General features: G+C 39.2%; 1 protein-coding gene across 1 annotated transcript in view; it reads left to right on the top strand.

The window, feature by feature from the left end:
- The first annotated feature begins 1147 nt into the window (after window positions 1–1147).
- Window positions 1148–26084, top strand: part of LOC104875218 (dynein heavy chain 14, axonemal-like) — a 55745-nt gene continuing 30808 nt past the window's right edge. Inside the window, 6 exon segments of the mRNA XM_019210408.1 lie at window positions 1148–1312; window positions 1640–1846; window positions 6347–6411; window positions 11594–11656; window positions 16548–16692; window positions 20524–20774. Of these exon segments, the coding sequence (XP_019065953.1) occupies window positions 1148–1312; window positions 1640–1846; window positions 6347–6411; window positions 11594–11656; window positions 16548–16692; window positions 20524–20774 (896 nt within the window).

The following is a 26084-nucleotide window of genomic DNA, read 5'->3' as shown; positions in this document are numbered from 1 at the left end:
AATGACCTACTGGTAGCAATGGAACTCAGTTGTTAAACGAGAAATGTTTGTACTGCGAATGTTTTAAAAAGCACATTCTTAGTATAATTGTTTTCCGACTTGTGATGTCAGTGCCTTAATAATGTCACAATACTGTCGTGATCTCTTGCCTTTGGACTCTGTTGGGGGTGTGTGTACCTTCACATGCATGTGTGCACTCGTACTATATATATGTTCATTCTGATTAGACGTTGTTTGCCTCTAAATGTGAAGATTAGTGTTCGGAAAACTCGTTCCCCACCCTCTCACTTCTTCCAAACTCTCGATTTTATGCCGGATTTATCACTCTCTCATCCATGCTGTTTAACTTATCTTCCATTTCTTTTCCCATCTCTATTTCTTTTCTCTGGGTAATGAGTTCAGATCTACCTGAATAAACAGAAGTACTGCTTGGGGTTAGGGAAGAGGGTGTTCTGGCTGGGTCAGCCTCTCTCAGCTGAGCCCAAATACCTGCCACATAATATGCAGTAGGAGTGGCTTGTTTTGGCTTGAGGTTTCAGTGCTGAAACACCAGGCTGGTGGAGCAGAGCTGCTCACTGTGGGGAGGACAGGGGCAGCCTGCTGGGCCCCACCTACGACAGCACCTTGGGCCAGAAACACTGGAGGATTGGTCTGCTGATGAGTAGGGCAGCCTGGGATCTGCCACCTTTCAAAAAACAATCCAGCTGGGTTGACGTCAAGTTTAACAGATACCCAGGATGTGAATTATAGTCAACCTATTCAAGTCAGTCTCACTGATCTTTCATCTTCAGCTTTTTCCAATGTTTAAATGCGTTTGCCCCAAGCGTTTTGCTTCACATACTATTTCAATTCCACATGACTTGTAACAACACAGTTCAGCACTTTGCTGTGATTTATGCATTTAGATACAGCTTCTGATACCTCTTTGTAAAATGAAGAAACAGGACGCTTCCTACTTTTAAATTGTCATCGTTTATATTTTAATACTTGATATATTTGTGGCAGCCTTTATATGGGTGCTGGGATATGCAACCCAGGCCTCATACATGCTGGGAAAATGCTCCACCACTGAGCGATGCCCTGCTCTGGACTAAGGAGTTTAAACTTCTGTTTTTTTATTTACCCGCCTTTGACTATGACTCCCGACATGTGTCTGAGAGACGTGGAAATCGAAGCGCTTAGGCTTCACACATCCCTCCGTCTCCCTTGCTCCCTTCGGAGCTCTTTAGCCTTACCATTTCCGGGCGTGCTCGAGGTCTCCCACCATCTAAAGAAGACCGGAAGCAAGGTGGTGCTTGTCCCCCGCCTCAAGGTCCTGTGCAGGAGCAGGACGCGCCTCTTCTCACCTCTCCTTCTGAGCTGCTGCTCCAGCTCCATATGCGTGGATGTCTCACTATGCATGCTTTACAAGACGGGTTCAAGGGTGACAGCTTTCCCAAAACTTGTGTGTTGAAGGCTTCTGTTATCATCCTACTTAAATGAAAATCTGGATTTGTATGAAATTCTTAAGGTATCTTTTTCCCCCCCGAGGAATGTGTTACAGGTGTTTAAATGTTGCTGGGAGGTGTGTGAGGTTCACGGGTATTTTCCTCCTGTTTAACGCCGAGAACGAATCGTTTTTATGCTGTTCAATCCACAGTGGAATCGAGGCGGCCCTTATGTCCTTGAGTGTTTGCGGACCGAGGAGAGAGCAGAATGCGGTTCAGGGCGAGGGTGGCGCCGTCAGATCCAGGCCGCTACTTCTCAAAACCTGCCTGTCATGGTCACCAGGGACTCAGTGTCACCAACGAAGCTGCAGAACCTCGGCTTCCTTACTCGAGCACCTAAGGGTGAAGGGAGGGCAGGGGTAAGGAGAAAAAATGAGAACCAAGACCTGTCATTGAATGTAACTGTACTGTATCCTAAGAAAAGAAAAAAGAAAATCTGTGCTCCTCCACCCTCGTCAGAAAAAGCACGGGACTTCGGCTTCTCTGCGCACGCGCCCCCTTCGCCCCGCCCAATGCCCCGCCCCTCTGCACGCGGTCCTCTCCCCGGCCTTTTCTAGAGCTCTGTGGTCGGCGGACGGTTAAGTGCTGCTGGCTGGGTAAGGCTGGTTGGCTGTAGTTTAAATTTCTGACCTCCCTTCTCTACTCACCGGGCTTCTGTGCCCTGCGCCTTCTCTACCACCTCTGTGTCTCGTTAGAGTGCCCTTGGAGGCCAGAGACATTCATATTATTCATCTTCTCTCACTCGCGCTTGAACGCAGGGCCTTTGCACTGTGCAGCATCACTGCTGTTTATTTACATGTTATCTTGATATAGAGCTTCACCAGGTCACTAAATTGCCTAGGCTGGGCCAGTACTAACTTGAGATCCTCCTGCTTCAGCCTCCCAGAAAGCTAGGGTCACAGGCACAACGTCATGCTGTTCCCTGGCCCAGGGCACACCCACTCCCTGTCTGTGGTGTCCTGTGGATGGTGAAGTTGGTTCAGCAGCTGGATCTGTCAGTTCTGTGGATTCTCTAAGCGCTTTCCTTGGGGAAACCTGCCCATTAGTGTATAGTATAGTGGGAAGGGAACTTGCAGACCCTGTCGGAGAGGAGGGCAGGTGAGATGTAAGGAGGGGAATGGTCGTGGGTGGTCGCTTGGGTTTGGGAATCTGGTTGCTGGTAATCCCCTCTGTTTCTGAGAAGTTACAGTTTTTCATGGTAAGAAAATAATAGCTATACTTTTTATATCCAGTTTATAATAATGTACTTTATATATCCAGTTTTGTCATAGTTTTGTTATTAATAAAAGACGGGGACATTTATACCCATCAATTTGACAAAAAATAAAGAGATGGACAAGGAAGAAAGCAGTACAACACCAAGGTAAATATAAGATAGAATGCAATAAGATGCTAAGTTAAATTTCAACCAGGTAATCAGGGGTGGGTGACGACCCTGCAGACTTGGAGCCTGGGTCTCCTCAGGGTCCTCCTGACCTAGGCTGTGCCTCTTTCCCAAGAACAGCTTGGCACAAACCAACAATGAGAGGGAGGGTACATGGCCAGTGGGCTTGGGAGGCTGTATGTTTTCTGTTTCCAAGTTCCCTGGGGTCAGCCATGCCTCATCACCTGCAAGGGAGAGAACAGTACTCACAGCCCTAGCGCCAGAGGTGGAGCCCTGGGGCCAGGTGCAGGCAGCAAAGGAGCCCACGGGTGAAGTGTGTAAGGACAGCGTGAGCAGTCACATGCCCCTCCACATCTTACCTCCTGCCCCAAGACTGTATGGTGAGAATTAAGAAGCACTGAGGATTTCTTGAAGGACAGGGTCATGCACTGTGCTGGAATGTGCTGGCTGAGGAGGGGTCACAGCCATGGCTCATGTCACATCTGAGCCTGAGTCACATTCTGTGTCTTCACCTTGTCACCAGCTGGTTGGGGATTAGAAAGTCACCCTCAATATGTTTTGGCAGCCAAGGGCCTGATGAGCCCATGTGATGGGAAAAATAAAAGGGATCAAGGGAAACATCTGGGGGTGGCTGGAGGAGCCATCTGTGTTGCCTGAGCAAGAGAGAGGAGACTCTGAGTTCCAGCTGTGCATGCTTCCCACTGTCCTCAATCCAGGGTGGTGTCAGACACACCTGCTGGCTGCAGTCCCGAATCCTAGGACTCCAGTCAGTCCTGGGTTTGCTCCCTACTATCTTTGGTTTATGATGCATGTTATGGAAACATCCTGAAAACATAAGGGTTGCAATAGAGGAAAAGTAAAAAGATGAAAAATATATAACAGACATGATTATAGTATTGTTCAAGTCAATAGGGGATAGCAGTTCTAAACTTGTATAGGCCTATGTATTCGAGACACGTGGTGACTAAAGGAGAAGCCCAGAAATCTACCATGATAGTGAGAAATTTTAATAAATTGCTCACATTGAGTGAACGGCCAAGCACAAAAATAGTAAGAATGTGGAAAATTTGAACATTAAATTACTGTTTGTTTTAAAGCAGACAGATAAATACTTAGAGAGAGAGAGGACATTGTACCCAACAGCTCCAGGATATAGCTTCTCTGTTAGGGTATATGGAATATTTATAAAACTAGACCGTGAAGACTATAAAACAACAAAGTTTAAAAAACTGATATAGATCATATACTCTTTAGTTACATTAAAAACCAGTAACAAGATGTTAACCGAAAACTAATAGAATTTATAACAAAACTGGAAAACAGTTTTCTGAATAACTTGTGTAAACATGACTGGCGCCATCTTTTTCGCATGAATGCAAACATGGCCATTTTCCCCAGAATCATGGAATGAATTAAGTTTGTGAACCAAGGTACCACTGTACTAGAATTTTTAAAAAATGTAGCCAAAATGGATTACATAAGAAACAGGTGAGATGAACTTGAGGTCTTTGTTTTTGTTTTTGTTTTTTTTGTTTTTTTGTTTTTTTACTGGAATGGACCCCAGGACCCCAGATTTCCAGACAAGCATTCTACCAGTGGGCCGCACCTCAGTCCAAAGTGAGCTGCTATTAAGCCTGAAATGGCTGCGTTGGGTCTGTGAGTCACCACCCGCCCCTCCCACACATGAGGTCTACTCTAGAAAGTTATAAAATCTGATAATAGAAAACTCAATGAAGTTTATATAGAAAAACAAAGCTATGAATTTATGAAGTGCTCCTGGAGAAAAGGAAAGTATGATCACCTTGATCTATAGCTACTGAAACTTATTATAAAGCTACAGTAATTAAGGCAGTGCAATACAGAAACAAATAAAAATGAAGACCCTGCCCAGGGACAGACAACAGTGTGCATTTTGTTTTGAGATAGGCTTTCATTATGAGCCCAGTCTGGCCTGGAGCTTTTGGTGATCCTCCAGCCTCAGCCTCCCAAGGGCTAGAATAACAGGCGTGTGCCACCATGCCAAGCTAATTTTGAGTGCATCAGTCTTGGTATTGCAGGTGATGAGAGAGAATCTGGGGTGCTTCATACTACTTCTCAGACACCTATATATTCATATTGGGGTTGAGGGAGAAATTACACTGTACCTCAAAACCAAGGATTTAAGGACTTATGTGTAAATTAAAAAAACTGTGAAGGGCAAAAGTTTAAAACTATTAGGAAAACATAGCAGAGTCTTGAAGTAAGGAAAGCTGTCTTAAAAGAAAACATAAATGACACAAACCTTAAAGACAAAAAATTATATTAAAGAATTTCTCTTTACTAAGTCATTTAAAAAGCCAGGTATGGTGGTGTGGGCCTGTAATCCCAGCACTCTGGAAGGCTGAGGGAGGAGGATTGCAAATTTAAGTCCAGCCTGGGCAATTTAGCAACTTAGTGAGACTGTCTCAAAATTAAAGAAAAAACAAGTTGCAGGGAGGGCCGAGGATGTAGCTCAGTATGAAGGTCCTAGGTTAAATTCTTGGTACCAAATAAATAAATAATTAAAAGTCCAAACTGAAGATATGAAAGGCAAAGTATTCCTACCCAAAATGAATAAGTGACAATTCAGCACAAGAAAAGACTATGCAGGGCTGGGGACTTAGCTCAGTAGTTCTGCTGCCTGCCTCTCATGTGCAGGGTCCGGAGTTTGATCCCTGACACAAAAACAAATAAACAAACACACACCCCAAAAAGAATACTTTATGAGCTATCTATAAATTGATTCAAAGAAGTTTTGCCTCCTTATTCATATGATTAAGTATTTACTTTTTCTATAACAGCAGATACATTTTCCCCTGAGATGTACATTTAAGGCTTTGCGGAAACCTGAATCTCCAGTCTTACAAAAATAGTTTTTTACCAAATAAGTCAGTTGTAGGCAGTGATTACGGATTCTGTTCTTAAATTTTTCTGAACATGATAAGGTAGGCAGCTGGCTAATGTGCTGTGAAGATATTTTGATTTTAATCCTGATATGGTTCATGTTTTGTTTGTTTTGTTTTGTTTTTTTAAGGAGAACAGTATACGACTATTAAATTTTGGAAAACAACACTTTTCTCTGCCACTAGCTTAACTGGGTGTTTATTGTCAAAACTGAAATCAAGCTTTAAATTTTCAGTGACAATATTTGTTTTCTTATGCTAATGTTGCTTAAAAGAATAGATTTTGTAACAGTGTAAATAATCTTAAATTATAGAGAGTGCTGATCAAAGCATTTATTAAACCCCAAAGTTTCAATTATAAATGTGAAAATTTAGATACTATGCTAATAGTTCTCTATTTTACTGTTGGGAATTTTTACTCTTTTTTTTAAGAATTGTTTTCTTTGTCATCTTAGATTTTTAGACTACGAAGAGCAAAAACACGAAGATGTCACACCATGCAAGAATCAATCAGCTGAGGTAGCAGCAGAGCAAACCTCAAAATGTAAAACATTCCAGAAGCGCTGTGTATCCCAGAAGTCAGAGAAAACAGAAGAAATTTATCAAGATTACTATCCAGGCATGTTGACTCACATTTTCTTTTATAGAAATGGAAAAAACTTTTCATAGCCCTAAAGGAAGCAGGAGGAATAGATTAAAATACTGGAGTCTACTTCTAAAATACAAGGTTTGGCACTTAACTAATTTCACTTGTCATAGCGGTTAGCGGCAGTGTCTTCAGATTGGAGGGAACAGCAGGCTGCCACTGACACCGCGAAGGGCATCTGACCTCTTGCCCATCGGCCTTCACCTTGCTCTTCCAGGAAAGTCCATTTTGGTAAAGAGTCAGTGTGGCCCCGGGTTCCTGGCTGCTGTGGCCCCCTGGCCTCACCCACTCACTCCCCTGGCACCTCCTTCTGTGACATCTTCTCTGTCCCTCCCCCAGATCCCACTGTTTCCAGTTTTTTGTTGATTAAAAAAAAAAATCACAGCTTTCCTTTTAATCCAGCTTTCTTCTCCCCTCACTACTTGGTAATCCTGCCCTCTGCCCTGCCTGTCTTGGGGACCTCTGCTTCTCTCTGAAGGTTGGGAGTAATGATGGGGAGTTTGAGCGATGGCCACAGCCAGATTACTCAGGGAGACTGTGTGACACAAGATGAAAAGAGGGCTGAGGAACTATAGTCATCATGACCCAAGAGAAGGACAGCTGCAGAGGACATGGCCAGGATCATGCAGAATGGGGTGATGAGGAAGGGTTGGGTGTGTGCTGTCACAGAAGTCAAAGGAAAGTATTATATGGAAAGGAGTTATATGACGTACCAGATAACTCTGATATAGCAAGTAAAATCAGGATTGCAAAATGTCCATTGAATTCATTGACTTCAAGAATATGGTCCCTTGAGTGATAGTTTGTTGGAGTTCCAAGAGTGAAGTAGATTTAAAATGGATACTAGATTAAGAAATAAGAAAAAAGAAAGATAGTGACCATATGCAACTTTTTGAGAAGTTTATCCATGAGGAAAGGTCACATGGATAATATAACTGGAGAGAGTTGTGGTCAAAGAATGGATTTTACACAAGGTGGGAGTTGTACAGTCATACAAAAGAAAATATAATAATATGGGAATAGAGAGACAGGATCTCAACAAAAGATGTAGAATGTTGGTCTTGGATGAGAGGAAAACAGCCCCCTTTATAATTCAGGAGGACGGGGACATGGTGAGTGCAGATGTCGGTGGCTGGGTTTGTTTGGCCTTGGCAGGAGGAAGGATGGGGCGTGATGATGGTAACGACAGCAGCCACACCCAGAGTGACCGTGTTGCCAAGTCATTCTTTCCTCACAGTAATCTGAAATGAAACAGGAAGACCCATGTGGTAGGTGTGGCATGTGGTTGCTTGGCTGTGGTTGGTGGAGGTGGAGTAGAGCGTGGACCCCTGAGAAGTGGGGACTCAGGAACATGGAAGTTGTCCGAATGAGGAGTTTAAGGTGGAGCTGGAGCCCCAGACTGACTGAGTGCCCAGACTGTTGGTGTATATCAGGGAGGAATGGAACAAAAAGTCACAAGCCTCAAAGGAGGAGGATTGTATGTTATTTTTAAAGAGCACATGTTGTAATGAGTTGGAAGTGATGAATTGGAATGGGCAGAAACAGCTCACTTCCCAGCCTGGAGGTATGGGAGCATAGGACACAAACTGCCTTGGGAGGGACTGCGGGCCAGTGGTGTCCTTCAGGAATGATGAGGTTCCAGAGAGGAGGTGTGTGACACTGTTGGGAGAGAGGTTGACAGAGGACAGCTTCACAACAACCTAACCTGAGATTTCCACAGAAGCTCATATCTTCCCATTGTGATCTCCTGACTACCAATCCTGTTGTCTTTTTAAAGTCCCAGGCCTTAGCTTCCCCTACAGTTAAAACCCTCATCCCTGTCAACATTTGATTCGGGCTACTTGAGCTGTTATCATTTTGAAATATTTCTTTAAAAAATAGAAGCCTGTGTGAGTGAGGGTCTTTGATGCTTCAGAAGGAATAGCTTGATGATAAATCATGTAGTACCATCTTCCTCAAATTAGAACCTATTCTTTCGTTCCTGCACATCATTGGTGTGTGTGAAAGAGAGAGAGAGATGGAGAGAGAGAGAGATAGAGAGAGTCATAGAAAGCAAAGGAATGTGCCAGGCATACAGTCTCCACTTGCACACCTCACACTGATTCAGAGAGTGTGGACTGGAGGTGAGGCCCAGCAATCTGTACTTTACTAAGCTTTTAGATATTCTTGATACACAATGAAGAACCATGCCTCCAAACCAAGGGTCAGCCAACTTTGTTCTACAAAGGCTCAGATAAGTATTTTAGACTTTGTAGCCATATGATTTCTCTTGCAACTCCTCATCTCTGTAGATCAGTGAGTAACAACACTGTGTAAGAAATGGGTAGGGTGTGTTCCAATAAAACTTTATTTACAAAAATGGACACCTGGCTCAGGCTGTGGTTCAGTGGTCACTGTTCCAGACTGTTACCCTGAGGATAAATGGTATCTGGGTCTTTGCTCAAAGGCAGAATGATGTAAAGCACATGCACAGTAGAGTCAGATTCACATGGTTTTGAATCTCTGGGCACTCACTGCATCATCTTGGACAAGTTCAGACCCTTTTTGAGCTTTAGAGTCTTCATTCAGCCTTGAAATGGAGATGTAGTGGTTACCCTAGAGAGGCGTGAAGATGAAATGGGAATAGGCACGTTCCATGGACCAGGCCCACTGTGGGCACAGCATTTGAAGAAAAGCTCAGAGCAAAGTAACAGCTGTGCATAGCAGTCTGGACTCTCAGGTAAGGTGTGTTTTGTTTCTGTTTGAAAAGGGATTGGAAATGTGGAAGAAAAACATTTGTTTTAATTGAAAAAGAGTAATTTAAAGAGTATATTATGCTTCTGTAATTGAATTTTAATTACACGTGTGGCCCATTTAAAATCCTTGTAGCGACCTCAATTTCTGGTAGCCTCACAGTGTGAAAAATAACTGAGAACAAAAATTTGTCAAGGGAGCTGGGTGTGGTGGCGCACGCCAGTAATTCCTGCACTCGGGAGGCTGAGGCAGGATCGCTGTGAGTTCGAGACCAACCTGGGCTACATAGTGAGTTCCAGATCAGTCTCTACTACATAGTGAGACCCTTCTCAAAAAACAAACAAACTAACTAACAAACTAAAAAAATTGTCAAGGGGCCAAGTAAGTGCAACAAAACCCATGCCCTTGTTTCCTCTTATTTGTCAAGCTCCTCACTGAAACCTCTCCCCACAGTCTAAAGTACTTTGTGTTACATCACAGTACAACAGGATTCCTGAGCTTCTCATTCTCCACAGAGTAGAACCAGTCTGTGAGTCTTGTGGCCTTTGTACGGTATCTACTTTTATACTTGTTTCTTCACCAGAGTCTGCCTTTTCTTCTGAGCTGCTGCTAACTGCTGGGGACTAGGAGAAGAGATAAATTATATGTGTACAGTGTGTGCAATGCTGGGGACCAAACCCAGGGCAAGCACTTCTACCCCTGAGCTACACTCCCAGCCCCAGATAAATATTTTAAATTGCTTCATTTAATATGATAAATATGTAAAATAGGACCCAAGGAGCTCTTTGATAAGGGAAGTACATGGGATTTTGTGACAGACAAGTTAGGCATTTCTTGAACAGGATTCATCATGTACCTATTCTGTTTCACTCTTACAAACACTGGCAATGTCCCTGTAGCACTTGCATTCAAAGGCGGTTGATAAAAAGTAACTGAATGCACAAGATAATCTCAGACAGTGCAAGGTCCAGAAAGATAATGAACTGTGAACAGAACGGATGCAGTATGTGTTGGTTCTCACACGGGCAGTAGATGAGGCGTGAGGGCAGAGACCTGAACAGAAGGCAGGATGAGTCTGTGTGTATTCCAGAACGGCAGTGGAGTGTGGAGAGCTGGTGGGAGCTGAACTGGCTGCTCCGTGTCTAGACCCGTGTCGCTGCGGTGGCTGTGGCTGAACGACCGCTGGGAGATGTTACTGACCAAGCCCTGTGTCAGGTTGTGGTTGTGAGGCCAGAGAGGCTGTCAGTCCTGGGCGATCCGCCTCAGGTACTGTCCCAAGTAGTAATTTCTGTGTCTGCTTATTTAAAGCCGTCGCAGCTGGGCTTCGCAGTGTTTTCCTGGCTTTGTAATAAACCCTTAGGGTCTGTTCTGCTTTGGAGTTTTCATGTATTAAACTTTTGAAACCTAGTCAGAACTGGGACAAGCACTGTCATTTTACATGACATTTGTCTTCATAAGTCCATGGTCAGAAAGATTCGTTTACTCCCTCCCCACTTTCCTCCCTTTCTTTGCTTGCTATTACTTGTTGAGGTGGGCTGGTGGACATGCTAAGCACAGCCCTTTTCTCTCTTCACGTTGAGAAAAATTTAAATTGAAGTTTAATCTTAAACTTGTAAATTTGATTGTTAGAATTTATTTTAACAGATTGTGTAGTTTTTGATCTGTACTATTATAAAATACATTTTAAATAGAATAATAAGACAAACATGAGATGGTAACAAGTTAGACCAGCAGCCCTGAGAGGACTTGTGAGGACACAGGGTGTCAACCTGACTATCCCCTCTCTTTGTGTCCCTGGACTACCCTGGTCTTCTGGGGTCCTGGCCACAGCAACACCAGGGCTGGCCAAGTGTGGATCAGGCTGGGCTCCATGCAGGCATGGCCCACAGAGGGCACAGCCTGGGGTCACTGGGGGCTTGGGACATCTGTTCCCTGTGCGAAAGGGAAACTTTTCAGGTCTTCAGATTTTTGGGGTTTTAAAAAATTACACATGCACCTACTTTTTCATAACTGTAACATCAAAATGATATATGTCATCTTAATTTTTTACTTACCACTACTCAGAGATTTAATTAAAATATACATCTTCATTATCACTGAAAATTGAGTTTGAATTCTTCTTGATATGAGGCACTTTTCAAAGTAGCAAGCCAAATAATATACAAAGGAATTGACATATTTCTGTAATTGAATATTTATTGGGATGTTGAAGCTAAGAGAATCTTGTATCAACAATAATTTTAATGGCTTCCTCTTACCTTTTGATTTGTACTTTGTTGACAGATTAGGAGGAAATATTTGAGGTTTAATGTTTGGGTAACAGAGTGAATGAAACATTGTTTTGGGGAATTTTAAAAAAATATTACTAAGCTTTGACTATATTTTTTCCTACATAAATATAAGAAGTGTTTTTTCTTTTCAGAATTAATAAAGCCTTTGTGACCTGGAAATTGAATGTTAAAAGAATTAAGACAGAGAAGAGCAGGTAAGTCTTGATATGCGATGTGTTTCCAAAATATTCAGAAACAAAATACATCTTAAATACGTACAAGAGAGCATCCACCCTGATGGCAGTGCGAGGAGAGCTCCTAGCCAGCCCGGCAGTTTGGTTCCACTCACCACAGTGCCCCACACTGGATGCATTTCAGCTTGGACAGTTGTCATGGTCTGGGGTTTCTTGTGGAGGGGCCTGTGGAGCAGGGGCTTCACCCCACAGACCTGAAGACTTCAAGGCTGGGTGGAAAGGACCATGGTTTCCTGGATTCCAAGATTGCAGGTCTTAGAAGGAAACCACTGATTTAGGAATACAGATACAATATTTATTATTTTCCTTCTGTTTTTTTTTATTTTTTTAATCGGAATTCCCATCCTTCCCTTCCCCCTACCCACTCCCTTTCCCCCCTCCTATTTGAACATTTTCTTTCTATACCTAGCAGAGGAATAGCTGGGTCATGTGGAATTTCTAATTTCAATTCTTTTAGAAATCTCCATATCAATTTCCATGATGGTTGTACTAGTTTGTATTCCCATCAACAATACAGAAGAGCTCCTTTTTTCACCATAGCCAATTTGTTGTTTGATTTCCTAATGATTGACATTCTTTTTGGGTAAAATGGAATTTTAGCATTGTTTTAATTTGCATTTTTCTAGTGGCCAGAGATGTTGAACATTTTTTCATATGTTTGTTAATGACTTGTATTTTTTTCTCTGTGAAGTGTCTATTCATTTCTCTATCCCATTTCTTGCCTGTGTCTTTTAATTCTAGGTTTAATATTTTGAGTTCTTTGTATATTGTAGATATTAATCCTCTAAGGAGTAGCTGGCACAAAAGTTTTCCCCATTCTGTGAGTTTTCTCTTGACTCAATTCTTTTGCAGTACAGAAGCTTTTTAGTCTGATATAATCCCATTTGTTGATTCTTGCTACTATTTCTTGTGTGATTGAGGTTCTGTTTAGAAAATTCCTTCTTACATCTATGTCTTCAAGTGTTTTTACCTATTTTATTTTCCGGAAGGTTTAATGTTTCTCTGTTTTAATGTTTAGATCTTTGATCTGTTTGGTTTTAATTTAGCACATGGTGAGAGATAGGATCCAGTTTCATTCTTCTACAAACACATAACTAGTTTTCCCAACATCAGTTGTTGAATAGACTATCTTTCCTCCAACATATGCTTCTTGACCCTTTGTCACAGATCAAATAGTTCATTGTGTCTGGGGAGATTTCTGTGTCCTCTCTTCTGTTCTGTTGAGCCATGTGTCTGTTTTAGTTCTATGTCATTTTCATCACTATTGCTTTGGAAAGCTTGAAGTCTGGTATTGCTGTGCCACCTGGTTTGCTCTTATTGCCTAAAGTTACTTTTGTTATTTGGGGTCTCATCTGGTTATGAATTTTAAGATTGTTTTCTCTAGATCTGTAAAGTATACTATTGATATTTTGATTGGGACTGCATTGAATCTGCATAAAACTTTTGGACGTATGGCCATTATGACAATATTGGTTCTGCCTATTCATCAGCAAGGGGCATTTTTCCATTTTCTGAAGTTCTCTTCAATCTCATTTTTCAGAGTATTGTAGTTTTCTTCACAGTGGTCCTTCACTTTTTTGTGTAGAATAGTTCCTAGATACTTTATTTAGTCATTGAAATATCCAGAACAATTAGGCAACAGAAAGAAAGAAAAGAGACACATACAGGAAAGGAAGAACTCAAATTATCATTATTTGCAGATGACATGATCCTCTACATAGAAGGCCCAAGAACACCATCAAAAACTCTTAGAATTAATAAACAGTTTCAGCAGAGTAGCAAGACACAAGATCAACCAGAAGTCATTAGCATTTGTGCATACCAACGATGAAAAGGGTGAGAAGGAAATTCTGAAAGCAGTACCATTCACAGTCACTTCTTTTGAATTCTGGTATTTCACCTGCTTTGGTATAATTAGAGTCAGTTACCTTTGAAGTATTTACTTTTGGAGAAGTCACGCTGCCTTGCTTTCTCATGTTTCTTGTGTTTCTATATTGAGATGTATGCATCTGCTGCGTTGTCTATCTCTTCTGCTTTTTGTTTTGTTTTGTTTTGGTATCAGGGATTGAACTTGGGTCCTTGTGCTTGCAAGGCAGGCCACCGAACCGCTGAGCTAAATCCCCGGCCCTATCTCTTCTGCTTTTATACAAAGGTCTTTTTAAGGACAGTGTTGCCTTGATGACGTGTTTAGGATATCAGATTGTGAAGTGTTGATTGTATTTCCAAGTGGGCTTCGTAGTATAGTTTTCCAGTTACTACTTTGGTGGTGATTAGGTTACACTGACATAGTATGTTCAGTGTCATCGGAGGATCCCACTTTCTTTGTAAGTTTCACAAAAATGGAGTCCTTCTATTGGCTCAGGAAATTGTATTGTGAACTGCAGAGTTTGTACACCTGTGATAACTCCTTTTATCTTGTCAACAGTGTATGTTCTTGAAGTGAGAGTGATCTACGAGGCCCCTTGTAGGTACATTGTCCATGGTCTTTGTTATTTTCCCCGCTTTGGCTGTAGGGGTAAATTTCCAGGAGCAGATCTTTAGATCTCCTAGCCATGGTTACCTCTGGGCTGGTTGTTGGCTGGGCATTTTCATCTCTACTATTCTTTGAATTAAAATGTTCACAAAAGATTGAACATGCTTGGGCTATGTGTGGAGTAAGGTTCATTGCTTCTTATCGGCACTAAGATTGTAGCTCATTTTCATAGTGTTTATCCAAAGTGCTCAGAGGGTCATGCTTGATCTCCAGTACCCTGTAGAAAGTTGGTAATAATTGACAGTAACAACAGTGAATAGCAGTGAACCAGATTGGTAACCCAGTTGGGTTAAAACCAAGTACCAACCATGACATCCGCTGTCCTAACAACCACTTCAAGCATGGTAGCAGCAAAAATAATATAGTTTTAAAACTAAAAGGTTTTAAAAGATGATTTGAATACAACTAATTAGGAGAAGAGAAAATGGGAGGAGAAAAGCAAAAGAAAAGTTAGAATATCCAAAAGTGAAAGGTGAGAAAGCAGAAGAAAGGTGAAAGATAAAGTAAAAAAGGAAATGAGTGGGGGCCACAGCAAGTTCCCTGCATGATCCACTGCCCATGGTGAGGTCTCTCCATGGCTTTGTTCCTCTACACAGTCACCCAGTCTGCTGCCACTCCAGACCCACTTCTTCTAGCTGCTGAAGTTGCCAATCCCAAATGGCCAAGAAGATCCTCTCCTCTCATAAATCTGACTCAAATCTCATGTGCTCTTGTTTCGGTGATGTTACATTGGGACATGCAAGCTAGAACAGCATCTCTGTTATGACTTGAGGGAAAAGGATAATGCAGGGGCTATATTTTCCTAAACATCCATCTCAGGCATAACCTTCAGATGCCACTGCTTCCTGCTTAAGTGTTGAGAAATGCCAAACAATTCTCAAGTACCCACCCAGTGTGTAGCTCCCAGATCAGCTGAATTCATACTGCTTATTTTGCTCTAGATCTGTTTTGTGTCCATTTTTGTTCACTCTGTCCCTCTGTATATTACCTCTCTCCACTTCTATATTGCTACATTGCTGCTGGCATGGGCACAGAACAAATGTGAAACATAGCTTCTAGCCTCTGAGTCTCTGGTTCTTTCCAAATCTCTGTCTTTGCAATTTGGATTTTAGTGCATTCCTTCCCTTACCCATCTTGCTGAGCAGTTAATCTCTTGCTGTCTTGATTCCAAGTCCTGGAAAGGCTGGAAACTACTGCCTGCTTCTAATTTACCACATTGGCCCCTCTCTCTTTATTGCTATTGAGTTTTGAGAGATATTTTAGTATTCTAGTTATGTGTCATATGTTGTTTATTAATATTATTTCTTGGTCTTTGACTTGTCTCTTTTGATTTTGTTTTTAATGCAAGAATTTTTCTTTGGCATCTATTACATGCCAGGCAATAGGCCAGCAGTTAACTTGCTCTTTGAAACTGTAAACTCATTGGCCTCAAAGCTTCACTGGCCCAGGCAGGCTTTAATTTGGCACCCATCCCTGTTTTGTTGCAGAACTGGCTGGTGGAAAGGGGTAGGGATGAAGTGGGGCAGGGAGTAGAAAGAAAAGAGGGTTGCTGCTGGCCATACATCATGCGAATCACGTGTACCTTGCCTTCTCATTCCCTTGACATGGTCTTTTGCAGAGTGAAAGTTTTGAAGTTTAATGAAGTACAGTTTAGCAGTTTTTCTTCTTACGGAATCATGCTTTTTGTTTGAAGTCTAAGGACTCTTTGGTTACCCATACTGTTTTGGAATTCAACCCTGAATTCCAAATATTTTCTGCTGTTTTATTCTAAACCTTTCTACTTCAATGCTTTGCATGTTTCACTTTGAATTCCTTTTGGTATGAAGTGTGAGAATTAGGGGAAGCCTCACTTTTTGGCCTAAGGATGTTTAATTGATCCTGCACCATTTGTTGAAAGGCTCTCTTGGTTCCAGTGAATTGCTTTTGCACATTGCTTCCTTCCTTGGTATTTCGAATTGGGACTCAATGTTGTAACAAAAACATCACTTGCCTATCCACATTCAACACAGCCAATGTCCCTAACCATGCCTACAACATTATCAACTAAATATAACTAACCACCATTATCATTTAAACCGTGACTAATGCAATACATTTTAATTACAGGCATATGACCTAAACTATGCTAGTTACCTCTGAATTCTTTTTCTTGGTTTTTTTTTTTTTTTTTTTTTTTTTGTGTGTGTGTGTGTGGTACTGGGAATTGAACTCAGGTTCTTGTGCTTGCAAGATAGGCCATCGAACTGCTGAGCTAAATCCCCAGCCCCCTGAGTTCTTTTTTTAATGTGATACACGCATGTGGAAATGTTTAACTTTCAGGTCATTTTTACATAGTCATCTCTTTTGGGCTGATGAGTTACTTCAATCCTGTTTGCTTTATATAAGAGGACTCTGTGAAGATGCCATTAATATCAACAGTGATAATGAACATGTGAATAATCCATCTGCTATATGTCTTGTGAAGGTAGGCGGGGTTACATTCTACTAACTAATGCTCGTATGTAGAAACCTGTTGAAATAAAAGAATATAGACCTCTGGCTCCACGTGGGAATGCTCACTATAAACAGCTGATGCTTTGAAATTGCTGCTCAGAATGCTATTTTGGAAGTCGATTTTAATAGTTTACAACATTCCTTAAAAAATAATTTCTATTTGATCTAATTCTGTAAGATTATTTTCAACATGTCTCAAATATGCAATATTAGTTGTAAATAATTATCTGTAGTGTATTATTAGTAGTTACCCGCTATTTCCTCAGTGTAGCATGTCAAGACTTATAAGTAGAAACTCAGAGATTTTTGTTGAATTTATTAATTTACCTTTTGGAATATTCTAGAAACAGTGAGCATCTTCACTGAATGACTTAGTTAAATTTGTATGCAATAACCTTTCTGAAAGAATAAATCTTAAGTGTTTAGCGTATAGTTATAGCAGATTCCAGCAGATTTTACTTCACTGATCCAATGTGTGAAGAAGACACTGAAAATTAAGATTGATAAGGTCAGTTAGACTTAGAAAGAGAGATAGAAAGGGGCTTAGGCAAGTTATGAATTTGACAGCTCATATGTTACTAAGAGCAGCACTTGTAAATTAACATCTTATTTTTAGAATCCATTATGTATAGTGATTTTTCATTATCTGAGTAGGTAAATAAAAGAACTAATGAAGTAGGATGAATTAATCAGTACAGATGAAGTATATTTATATAGCTATATTGAGAATATTAATATTTCAATTTAAGCAAGAGACATTGTCCCTATGGAGTACTTTTGATATGCTTTTCATGTAGAAGTAAATAAGTTGGGCATCTATATTAGATTGTTTTATGAGGCTGACATGTATGTGTCCCTTCTTTTTTTTTTTTTCATTTCTGGTATCTTGAAATTATCATCCAGTGCTTCTTCCACGTGTTCTTTTTTTAAAATTTGGTCCCTTCTTGATGAGTGGGAAGACAAAGGAAATTGTAGAAAGTCTCTGTGTCTGTGTCAAAGCTGCTAATGGATGTAATGTCAGCGGTGAAGGAGGAGGAATGTTAGGGCTGTACTGGAGACCTCAGGCCCAGGACATCCAGACAGAGAATGAACTTCGTCAGCCAATATATAATTATTTGTTGAATTTCTATTATATGCAAACTGTTGTGTGAAGGAAATGAATACCAAAAAAAACTGATGTTGTCAATCTGCTTATAATGTATCAGAAAAAATAGTTCCTTATATGTAGAAGTGAGAAACCCTAGAAGTAGTTCCTTGCTTTGGAAATTATTTTAGCTAGTGAATTAGGAAAATATAAGCCAAAGGATATTTACTATCAGTGTCACTATTAAAACTGCAGCCATGCTACAGAAATTCAGAGGCAGCAAGATTTCTCCTTATTGGGGTTAGTTATGGCAGCTTCCTGCTAATAGGTCATCTTGGTTTGACTAGCCAGAGAGGTAAGGAGGGAAAAGGAAGTTAAGTAAGAAATTTAAATGTGGATAAGCAATTGAATAAATTTGGTCTGAAGGCAGGTTGGGTCATCAATGGCAAGCCAAAAATAACAATAAGGGGAAACAGGATGGGAACCTCCCCGAGGGTTGGGCACGCCTGTGGGGCTGTGAGGACAGCAGTGGCAGGACCAGGAGTCTCTAAGACTGGCAGGGGGTGGGGGCAGGCTCAGCTGGAGGGCCAACAGATTCCTACCTCAGAGGTGGCAGAATGCACTGGTCCTGGAAAGCTTACATGAACAAGGTGCAGACTCCCAGGAAGACTGGCCATGAAGAGCCGAGGAGGAGGTAGCCACGTTGTAGGATGGGAATCCCAAAGGCTCTGCCTGGGACCCATACCAAGGCCTTCAGTCCATACTCTTCCCTGCCACTGTCTGAACTGAGTTCTGGAGGAGCCATCACTCATGCACGTGCATGAGACGGACTGAATAATGTCTCTTCTTTAAGAGTGAACAGTTGGTTTTACTGGGAAGTATTTTGAGTCTTGGTGAAAATGTGGATATGTGTGTTCTACCCCTTTCCCCGGAGAAGGCAGTAAGTGGTGCTGGTCGTCTATTCAATTTGCAAGTCTCTCCTGTGATTCTTAGGAAAATCCTGAGAACTGCTCCTAAGGAAACAAGACTAAGCATGGCATTTGAGGAAAAATACTGTGACGCTCCTTGATGGAAAAACGTTTTAAGTGGAGAGATATTGGGGCTAAAGAATTAAACACTAAACACAAACATAACAAATATGACCTTCAACTAGGACCTTAGCCTTGAGAACAGAGAGGAAGAAAGATTTCTGAGACATTTCCCACAGGCACGCTGAGGATCTAGGGGTGAGCCATGAGCCCAGAAGAGGGAGGGCTCCGAGAGCAACACCAAATGCAGGGCTGGAGCAGTGCTCTCTACTCTTTCTGCTTGGAGTTTGAGCACAGGTTGATGGGATGTTACAGTGCATCTGAGGATAAAGCAGCCTGCATGTGTATTGATGAAAATGTGCTGTGCTAAGAAAATGAGCACAGTGTAGGAAAATAAGAAAGTGCTGCAAGGAAGAAGGACGGCATGCACGCCGGCCCACGCGGAACATTCTGCTTATGCTCAGGCCGTGGAGAATGGGTGCTATGGCTGTGGAAATGTCGCCTGCTGGTGTCTGGGAAAATGCTGACTAAAATGTGCCTTATTTCTATCATTTAACTTTAACCTCTTTGTCCTGTATTTCATATCATGTTTGTAACAAATAATTGGGAGCTCAAAAGAGTGATTTCTGGAATTGGCATGTTCCATACATTCACAGATATTTAAAAAAGCACCTTAACTTTTGAATTTTTCTGTCTCAGATAACCTTAAAATAATTATTTTTAGCCAATGTTTAGATTTAACTGTGAATGTTGAGCTTAAATTTGAAGAAAATATAAAGACTTAGAGCATAAAGCACATAAAGCAGAAATTATAAAACATGCTCTCCTTTATGATTTGAAAGGTTGCATAAATATCTTCTTTCTTTTGTTGTTGTTGTTGTTAATGAATTTTGCTTTCCAGCACTAAACATTTGCTATTATTTAATTAGCTCGATAGAGCTCGAACATATTCCCTAGATGAATTTTGCGAGGAACAGTTACAGCAAACTACTCAGGCACTGAAGCAACTTGAGGATATCAGGGATAAAGCAATTTCAGAGATAAAAAGTACACTCTTCTTAATTCTTGAATTATATTCTCATGGTTGCCATGTACAGACTGAAGCAATTGCTCCAGACTTCATGCCTGGAAATAAATGTTGAAAATGGGCGGTGGGGGACAAAGGTGGCTAACTAACCAACTTCCTAGTACCACCTGCTTACTATGTGCAGGAATTTCTCCAAGTACAACATAAAATGGAAAAATGCTGGAAACTTAATTTGAACTGGTATATAAAGGGAAATGTGATCAGTTAAAAGTTCACGGTGCTTATAAAGTAATCAAAAACCCCTTGCTTAGGAGAAATACAACTAGATGAAACAAAATTCACCAAATTTTATAAAGAAGATTCACTAAGATAATGAACATCGTTCTCAAACATTTTTACCCTATTTGCTGTTGCAGAAAGCCCTTGTATGTAAGAACACATAGTACTTGGTAGTATGTCCTTCCTTGTTTGACTTCTAAAACTTATCAAACTTCATTAACTTCAGGACACATAAATTGCTCTCTTTTTGTCTGATGTTTGAATACAATATAAGCAGGAAGTAAAATTTTAGTGGAATTTATTGATAAAGTTTGCTTCAGGCTAAAGCGATACTGTATTGACCCTGGCAATCAGCATGTTCCTCTGTTGTTTCTTAAATTGTAGGTTGCAGAAAAGAAAGACAGTAAAGAATATTTTGAGTCAAAGCTGCCTGAAGATGACACAATGCATTTCAAGCTGCCTAAATATCGGTGTTTTTTAGAAATAATTGCCAGGTTTCTCATGCTAGTTGACTACATGTTTCAAGAACTCATCCGTCAGCTAATGAACACTGCAGTCACACTACTTTTGGAGTTACTCAGTGGTTCTGCAAGCATGCCATTTTCAATGGAAAAGAAGAATGAAAATTTTATCAGGTAAATCACTCTTTTTACTATTAGGAGGAATTTATGATCATAATTTCATAATGTATTGCCACTTGTGGAGGAAGTGTCCAATAGTTCTCCTTGTAGCAGAGTATTTGCATTTATTTTTGCAATGATATGAACTTATTACTTAGTACTTTAATATTGTCTATAAAATTTAAGAAAATTTCCCAGTTTTTTCCTCACAATTCTACATAGATGTGGTTACCATATAAAATACAAGATGTTCACTAGAATTTGAATTTCAGATAGACAGTAATTTTTGTATGTAAATATGTCCCAGTTATTAAAACTGTGTGTGTGTGCGTGTGTGCGCATACGTGTTAAATACAGCTTTAAAAAGATACTGGAGATATTGGCAGAGTTAATTCATGTCATGGAAATTTTTGAAAGAAAAGTCACCCTTAATTGTATCACTTAAATACAATGTCCTATCATTTTTGTATGATTTCTTGTAGACATTTCCTTTACATTTTTCTAGCATCATAATCCTAGTGCACTATTTTGCAGCTCATTTTTAGATGTGTCATATCTTTTGTGTATTTTTTTCTTGGTATGGTGGAGTGTGTAAGTTGTGCTTCAAATGATTCCGAGTGTGGGTCAGACCCCCTAGGTTCTAATCTCTGTTTTGTCTCTGCTTTGTTGTGTGACTTAGGGTAGATGTTAACCTACTAGAGGTAGGTTTCCTCATCTGTAAAACGGAGAAAACAATAACTCTCATGTCATGGTGATGAGAATAAACACAGAATAAATACCTGATAGGTAATAGCTAAGATTTTATAACATTAGCTCTTACATTTAACTTTGACATTTAAAAAAATTTCTTCTTAATTTTTATTAGTACGTGTTTTTATACATTATACTCGTGTTCATTTGGAAAATTGCTACTTACATATAAAATATCTTGCTCATTTTCAGTACTGTTACCTTCTTCTTGCTTTCCTTCCCAATTCTCTTCATCCTTTTCTCTGTCTCCAAGAGTCCACCTTCTTTTTCTTCTATCTTATTTATTTATTTACTTAATTATTTATATTTTAGGTTTCTCATATAACAGAAAACATTGCAATATTTAGCTTTCTGAGTCTGCCTTATTAGCTTAACATAACGGTCCCGAGTGCCATCCATTTAACTACAAATAGCATCATTTCATTTTTCATTATGGCTGAATAATATTTCATTGTGTATATGTATTACATTTTCTTGGCTGTTTCCAGAGCTTGGCTGTAGTAAATTATGCTGCTATAAAATGGCTATGCAAGTATCACCACAGCATAATATATTTAATTCTTTTTGGAATATATCAAAGAGAGATATAGATGGGTCAAACAGCATTTCTGATTTTAGTTATTTGAGGAGTCTCTATTAATTTCCATAGTGGTTTTACTAGTTTACAGTCTTATAAACAATGTAGCCAGGGTTCCTTTTTTCCCCTACATCTTTGCCAGAATTCGCTGCTTTCTGTGTTCCTGATGATAGTCATTTGGCTGGGGTGAGATGGAATCTCAGTGTAATTTTGATTTATGGTTCCCTAATGGCCAAAGATGTTGAATATTTAAAAAATATATTGGTCACTTTACTTCTTCTTTTGAGAAGCCTATATATTCAGTTCATTTGCCCATTTTTGATTGAGTTATTTGGGATTTAGGGGGAAGTATTTTTTTGTTGTTGTTCTTTATACATTCTTGGCATTAGTCCTTTATCAAAAAATGTCCTTGATCCTTTATATTTTTATTCAGAATTCCTTTATCAAAAGAGTAGCTAACAAAAATTTTTCTTCCATCCTGTAGGTTGTCTCTTCACTCTGCTTATTGTTCCTTTGATATGGAAAATCTTTGTAATTTAATGTAGTTCCATTTGTTGATTCTTGCTATTATTGTTTGAGTTATTGTAGTTCTTTTCAGGAAATCTTTACCTGTGCAAAGTCTTCACATTTCCCCTGTATTATCTTACAGCAGTTTCAAACTTTCTGTTTTTATATCTAGGCCTTTGATTTGTCTTCATTTAATTTTAGTACAGGACAAGACCTAGGGTTCTGGTTTCAACCTTTTGCAAGTGTATTCTTATAAGTTTGTTTTTGGTCCTTTGCCAAAATAGGATGATTGTAGGTACCTGGTATTGTTTCTGACTTCTTTTCTATTGAATCAGTCTACATATCTGTTTTTTGTGCAAGTTCCATGTTTTGTTACTATAGATTTGTAGTATAACTGGAAATCCAGTACAGTGGTACCTCACTTCATGAACTTAGTTCATTCCATGATTGTGGAAAAGATAACCATGTTTGAGTTATTATGGGAAAGATGGCTGCAGTCATGTTCATCACCTGACATGGAGTTCTTAAACAGAAAATATTTTGCTAAGTGTTGATTAGCCAAAGCACCATGTATTGTGATTGTTTTATATTTGTTTTTGCTTAGGAATGCTTTTGACTATTCTGAGCCCTTTCTGGTTCCATGTGAATTTTAGAATTGTTTTTTTAATTCTGTGAATAATGTTGTAAGTACTTTCACAGGGGTTACATTGAATCTATAGATTGGTTTTGGTAATATGATCATTTTCACAGTATTAGTTGTTCTGAGCCAACAATAAGGGATGTCTTCTCATTTTCTAATGGCTTCTTCAATTTTTTATTCAGAATTCTGTAATTTTCATTATAGAGTCCCTTCAACTCCTTAATTAGGTTGATTCCTATATCTTTAATTTTTTTGAAGCTATTTTGAGAACTGTTCCTGCTTTCTTTCTTAGTGGATTCATTTTTTTATTCAATTATTGATTTTTTATTTTGGGTTCATTATTGATGTACAGGTACACTATTGATTTTTGTGTGCTGATTTTATATACTGACACTTTGAGGAAGTTTACTAGTTGTAAGAGTTTTCTGGTGGAGATTTTGGGTCTTCTATATAAAGGATCATGCCATCTGCAAAGAGATAGTTTGACTTCTCTAGGGTTCTGGTTTCAACCTTTTGCAAGTGTATTCTTATAAGTTTGTTTTTGGTCCTTTGCCAAAATAGGATGATTGTAGGTACCTGGTATTGTTTCTGACTTCTTTTCTATTGAATCAGTCTACATATCTGTTTTTTGTGCAAGTTCCATGTTTTGTTACTATAGATTTGTAGTATAACTGGAAATCCAGTACAGTGGTACCTCACTTCATGAACTTAGTTCATTCCATGATTGTGGAAAAGATAACCATGTTTGAGTTATTATGGGAAAGATGGCTGCAGTCATGTTCATCACCTGACATGGAGTTCTTAAACAGAAAATATTTTGCTAAGTGTTGATTAGCCAAAGCACCATGTATTGTGATTGTTTTATATTTGTTTTTGCTTAGGAATGCTTTTGACTATTCTGAGCCCTTTCTGGTTCCATGTGAATTTTAGAATTGTTTTTTTAATTCTGTGAATAATGTTGTAAGTACTTTCACAGGGGTTACATTGAATCTATAGATTGGTTTTGGTAATATGATCATTTTCACAGTATTAGTTGTTCTGAGCCAACAATAAGGGATGTCTTCTCATTTTCTAATGGCTTCTTCAATTTTTTATTCAGAATTCTGTAATTTTCATTATAGAGTCCCTTCAACTCCTTAATTAGGTTGATTCCTATATCTTTAATTTTTTTGAAGCTATTTTGAGAACTGTTCCTGCTTTCTTTCTTAGTGGATTCATTTTTTTATTCAATTATTGATTTTTTATTTTGGGTTCATTATTGATGTACAGGTACACTATTGATTTTTGTGTGCTGATTTTATATACTGACACTTTGAGGAAGTTTACTAGTTGTAAGAGTTTTCTGGTGGAGATTTTGGGTCTTCTATATAAAGGATCACGCCATCTGCAAAGAGATAGTTTGACTTCTTCCCTGCTTGTTAAAAATCACTTTTTTCCCCCTTCCTTGATTGCTTTGACTAAAGTTTCAAGTACTGTACTGAACAGGAATAGTGAGTGGTCATCCTCATCTTTTTCCTTATTTTAGAGGGAAAGCTTTCAGTTTCCCCCACTTATTATGATGTAAACAGTGAGCTTGTCATAAATGGACTTTATCAATTTGAGATAAGGTCCTTTTATACCCCTTTACATCAGGATTTTATCATGAGGGAATGTTGGCTTTGTTAAAGGATTTTTCTGTATCTGTTGAGATGATCATGTGATTTTTATCCTTCTGTTTATGTGGTATATTAATTACACTGTTTGATTTACATATATTGAACCATCCTTGCATCCCTAGGGTGAAGTTAACTTGGTTGCAGTGTATGATCTTTTTAATGACTTGTTGCACTTTGTTTGCAAGTATCTTTTTTTTTTTTAGGATTTTTTCATGTGTTCATTAAAAATTTGTCTTGTAGTTTTCTTTTATTATTAAGTCCTTATCTAGTTCTGGTATGAGGTTAATGATAGATTCAAGGAACAACTTTGGCAGTGTTCCTTCACTTTAAATTACATGGAAGAGTTCGAAGAGTAATGACCTTAGTTCTTCCCTGGTAAAATTCAGCAGTTAGTTTGTTGGGTCCCAGACTTCTCTTAATTAGTAGGGTTTTAATGTTTTTTTTCAGGGTTTTTATATCTTCTTGCTCAGTTTTGCTAATTTATATGTGTCTGTATATGTTTGTTTATATATGAAATGCAATGTATCCATTTCTTCTTGATTCTCTAGTTTATTGGAATGTGTTTACAAAGTAATTTCTTATCATCCTTTACACTGTGGTTATTTCTCTTGTGATTTTGTCTCTTATGTGTCTAATTGCATTGTTATTAGTCTTTTCTTTCCTAAGGGTTTATCAATTTTGTCTATCCTCTCAAAGAACCAACTCTTTGATTCACTGATATTTTGTATTTTTTGTCTCAACTTCACTAATTTCCACATTTATAATTATATTATAATTTCTTAGGCAAGTTTAGGATTTGTATTTTTCTTGTTTTTCTAGGACTTTGAGATTTATCTTTAGGTTATTAATTTGGGATCTCTCTTGTTTTCTAATGTGGGCATTCACAGCTATATTCTTTCCTCTTAGAATTGCTTTCATTGTGTCCTCTAGGATAGAATATATTGTCCCTGCCACTATGTGATTCTGGAAACTTTTAATTTTTTTCTTTGTTCTATCCCACTAATTACTCAAGTATATTATTTAAGCTTCATGTGTTTGCATAGTTTCTGTGGTTTCTTTTACTTTTGATTCTTGTTTGATTCTGCTATGATTCTTTATTGTACAAGAGTTTATTTCTTTTGTATTTATTTAAGTGTTCTTTATGGCTTTTTATAGACACAGAATATTTTGTAAAAAGTTCGGTGTTCTGCTCAGGA

This window comes from Fukomys damarensis, unplaced genomic scaffold (assembly GCF_012274545.1).
Source record: "Fukomys damarensis isolate Sample0158 unplaced genomic scaffold, DMR_v1.0_HiC HiC_scaffold_11, whole genome shotgun sequence".
NCBI classification, from domain to species: Eukaryota; Metazoa; Chordata; class Mammalia; order Rodentia; family Bathyergidae; genus Fukomys; species Fukomys damarensis.
Note: the sequence above shows the minus strand (reverse complement) of the source record. Positions and strands in the feature narration are given on the sequence as shown.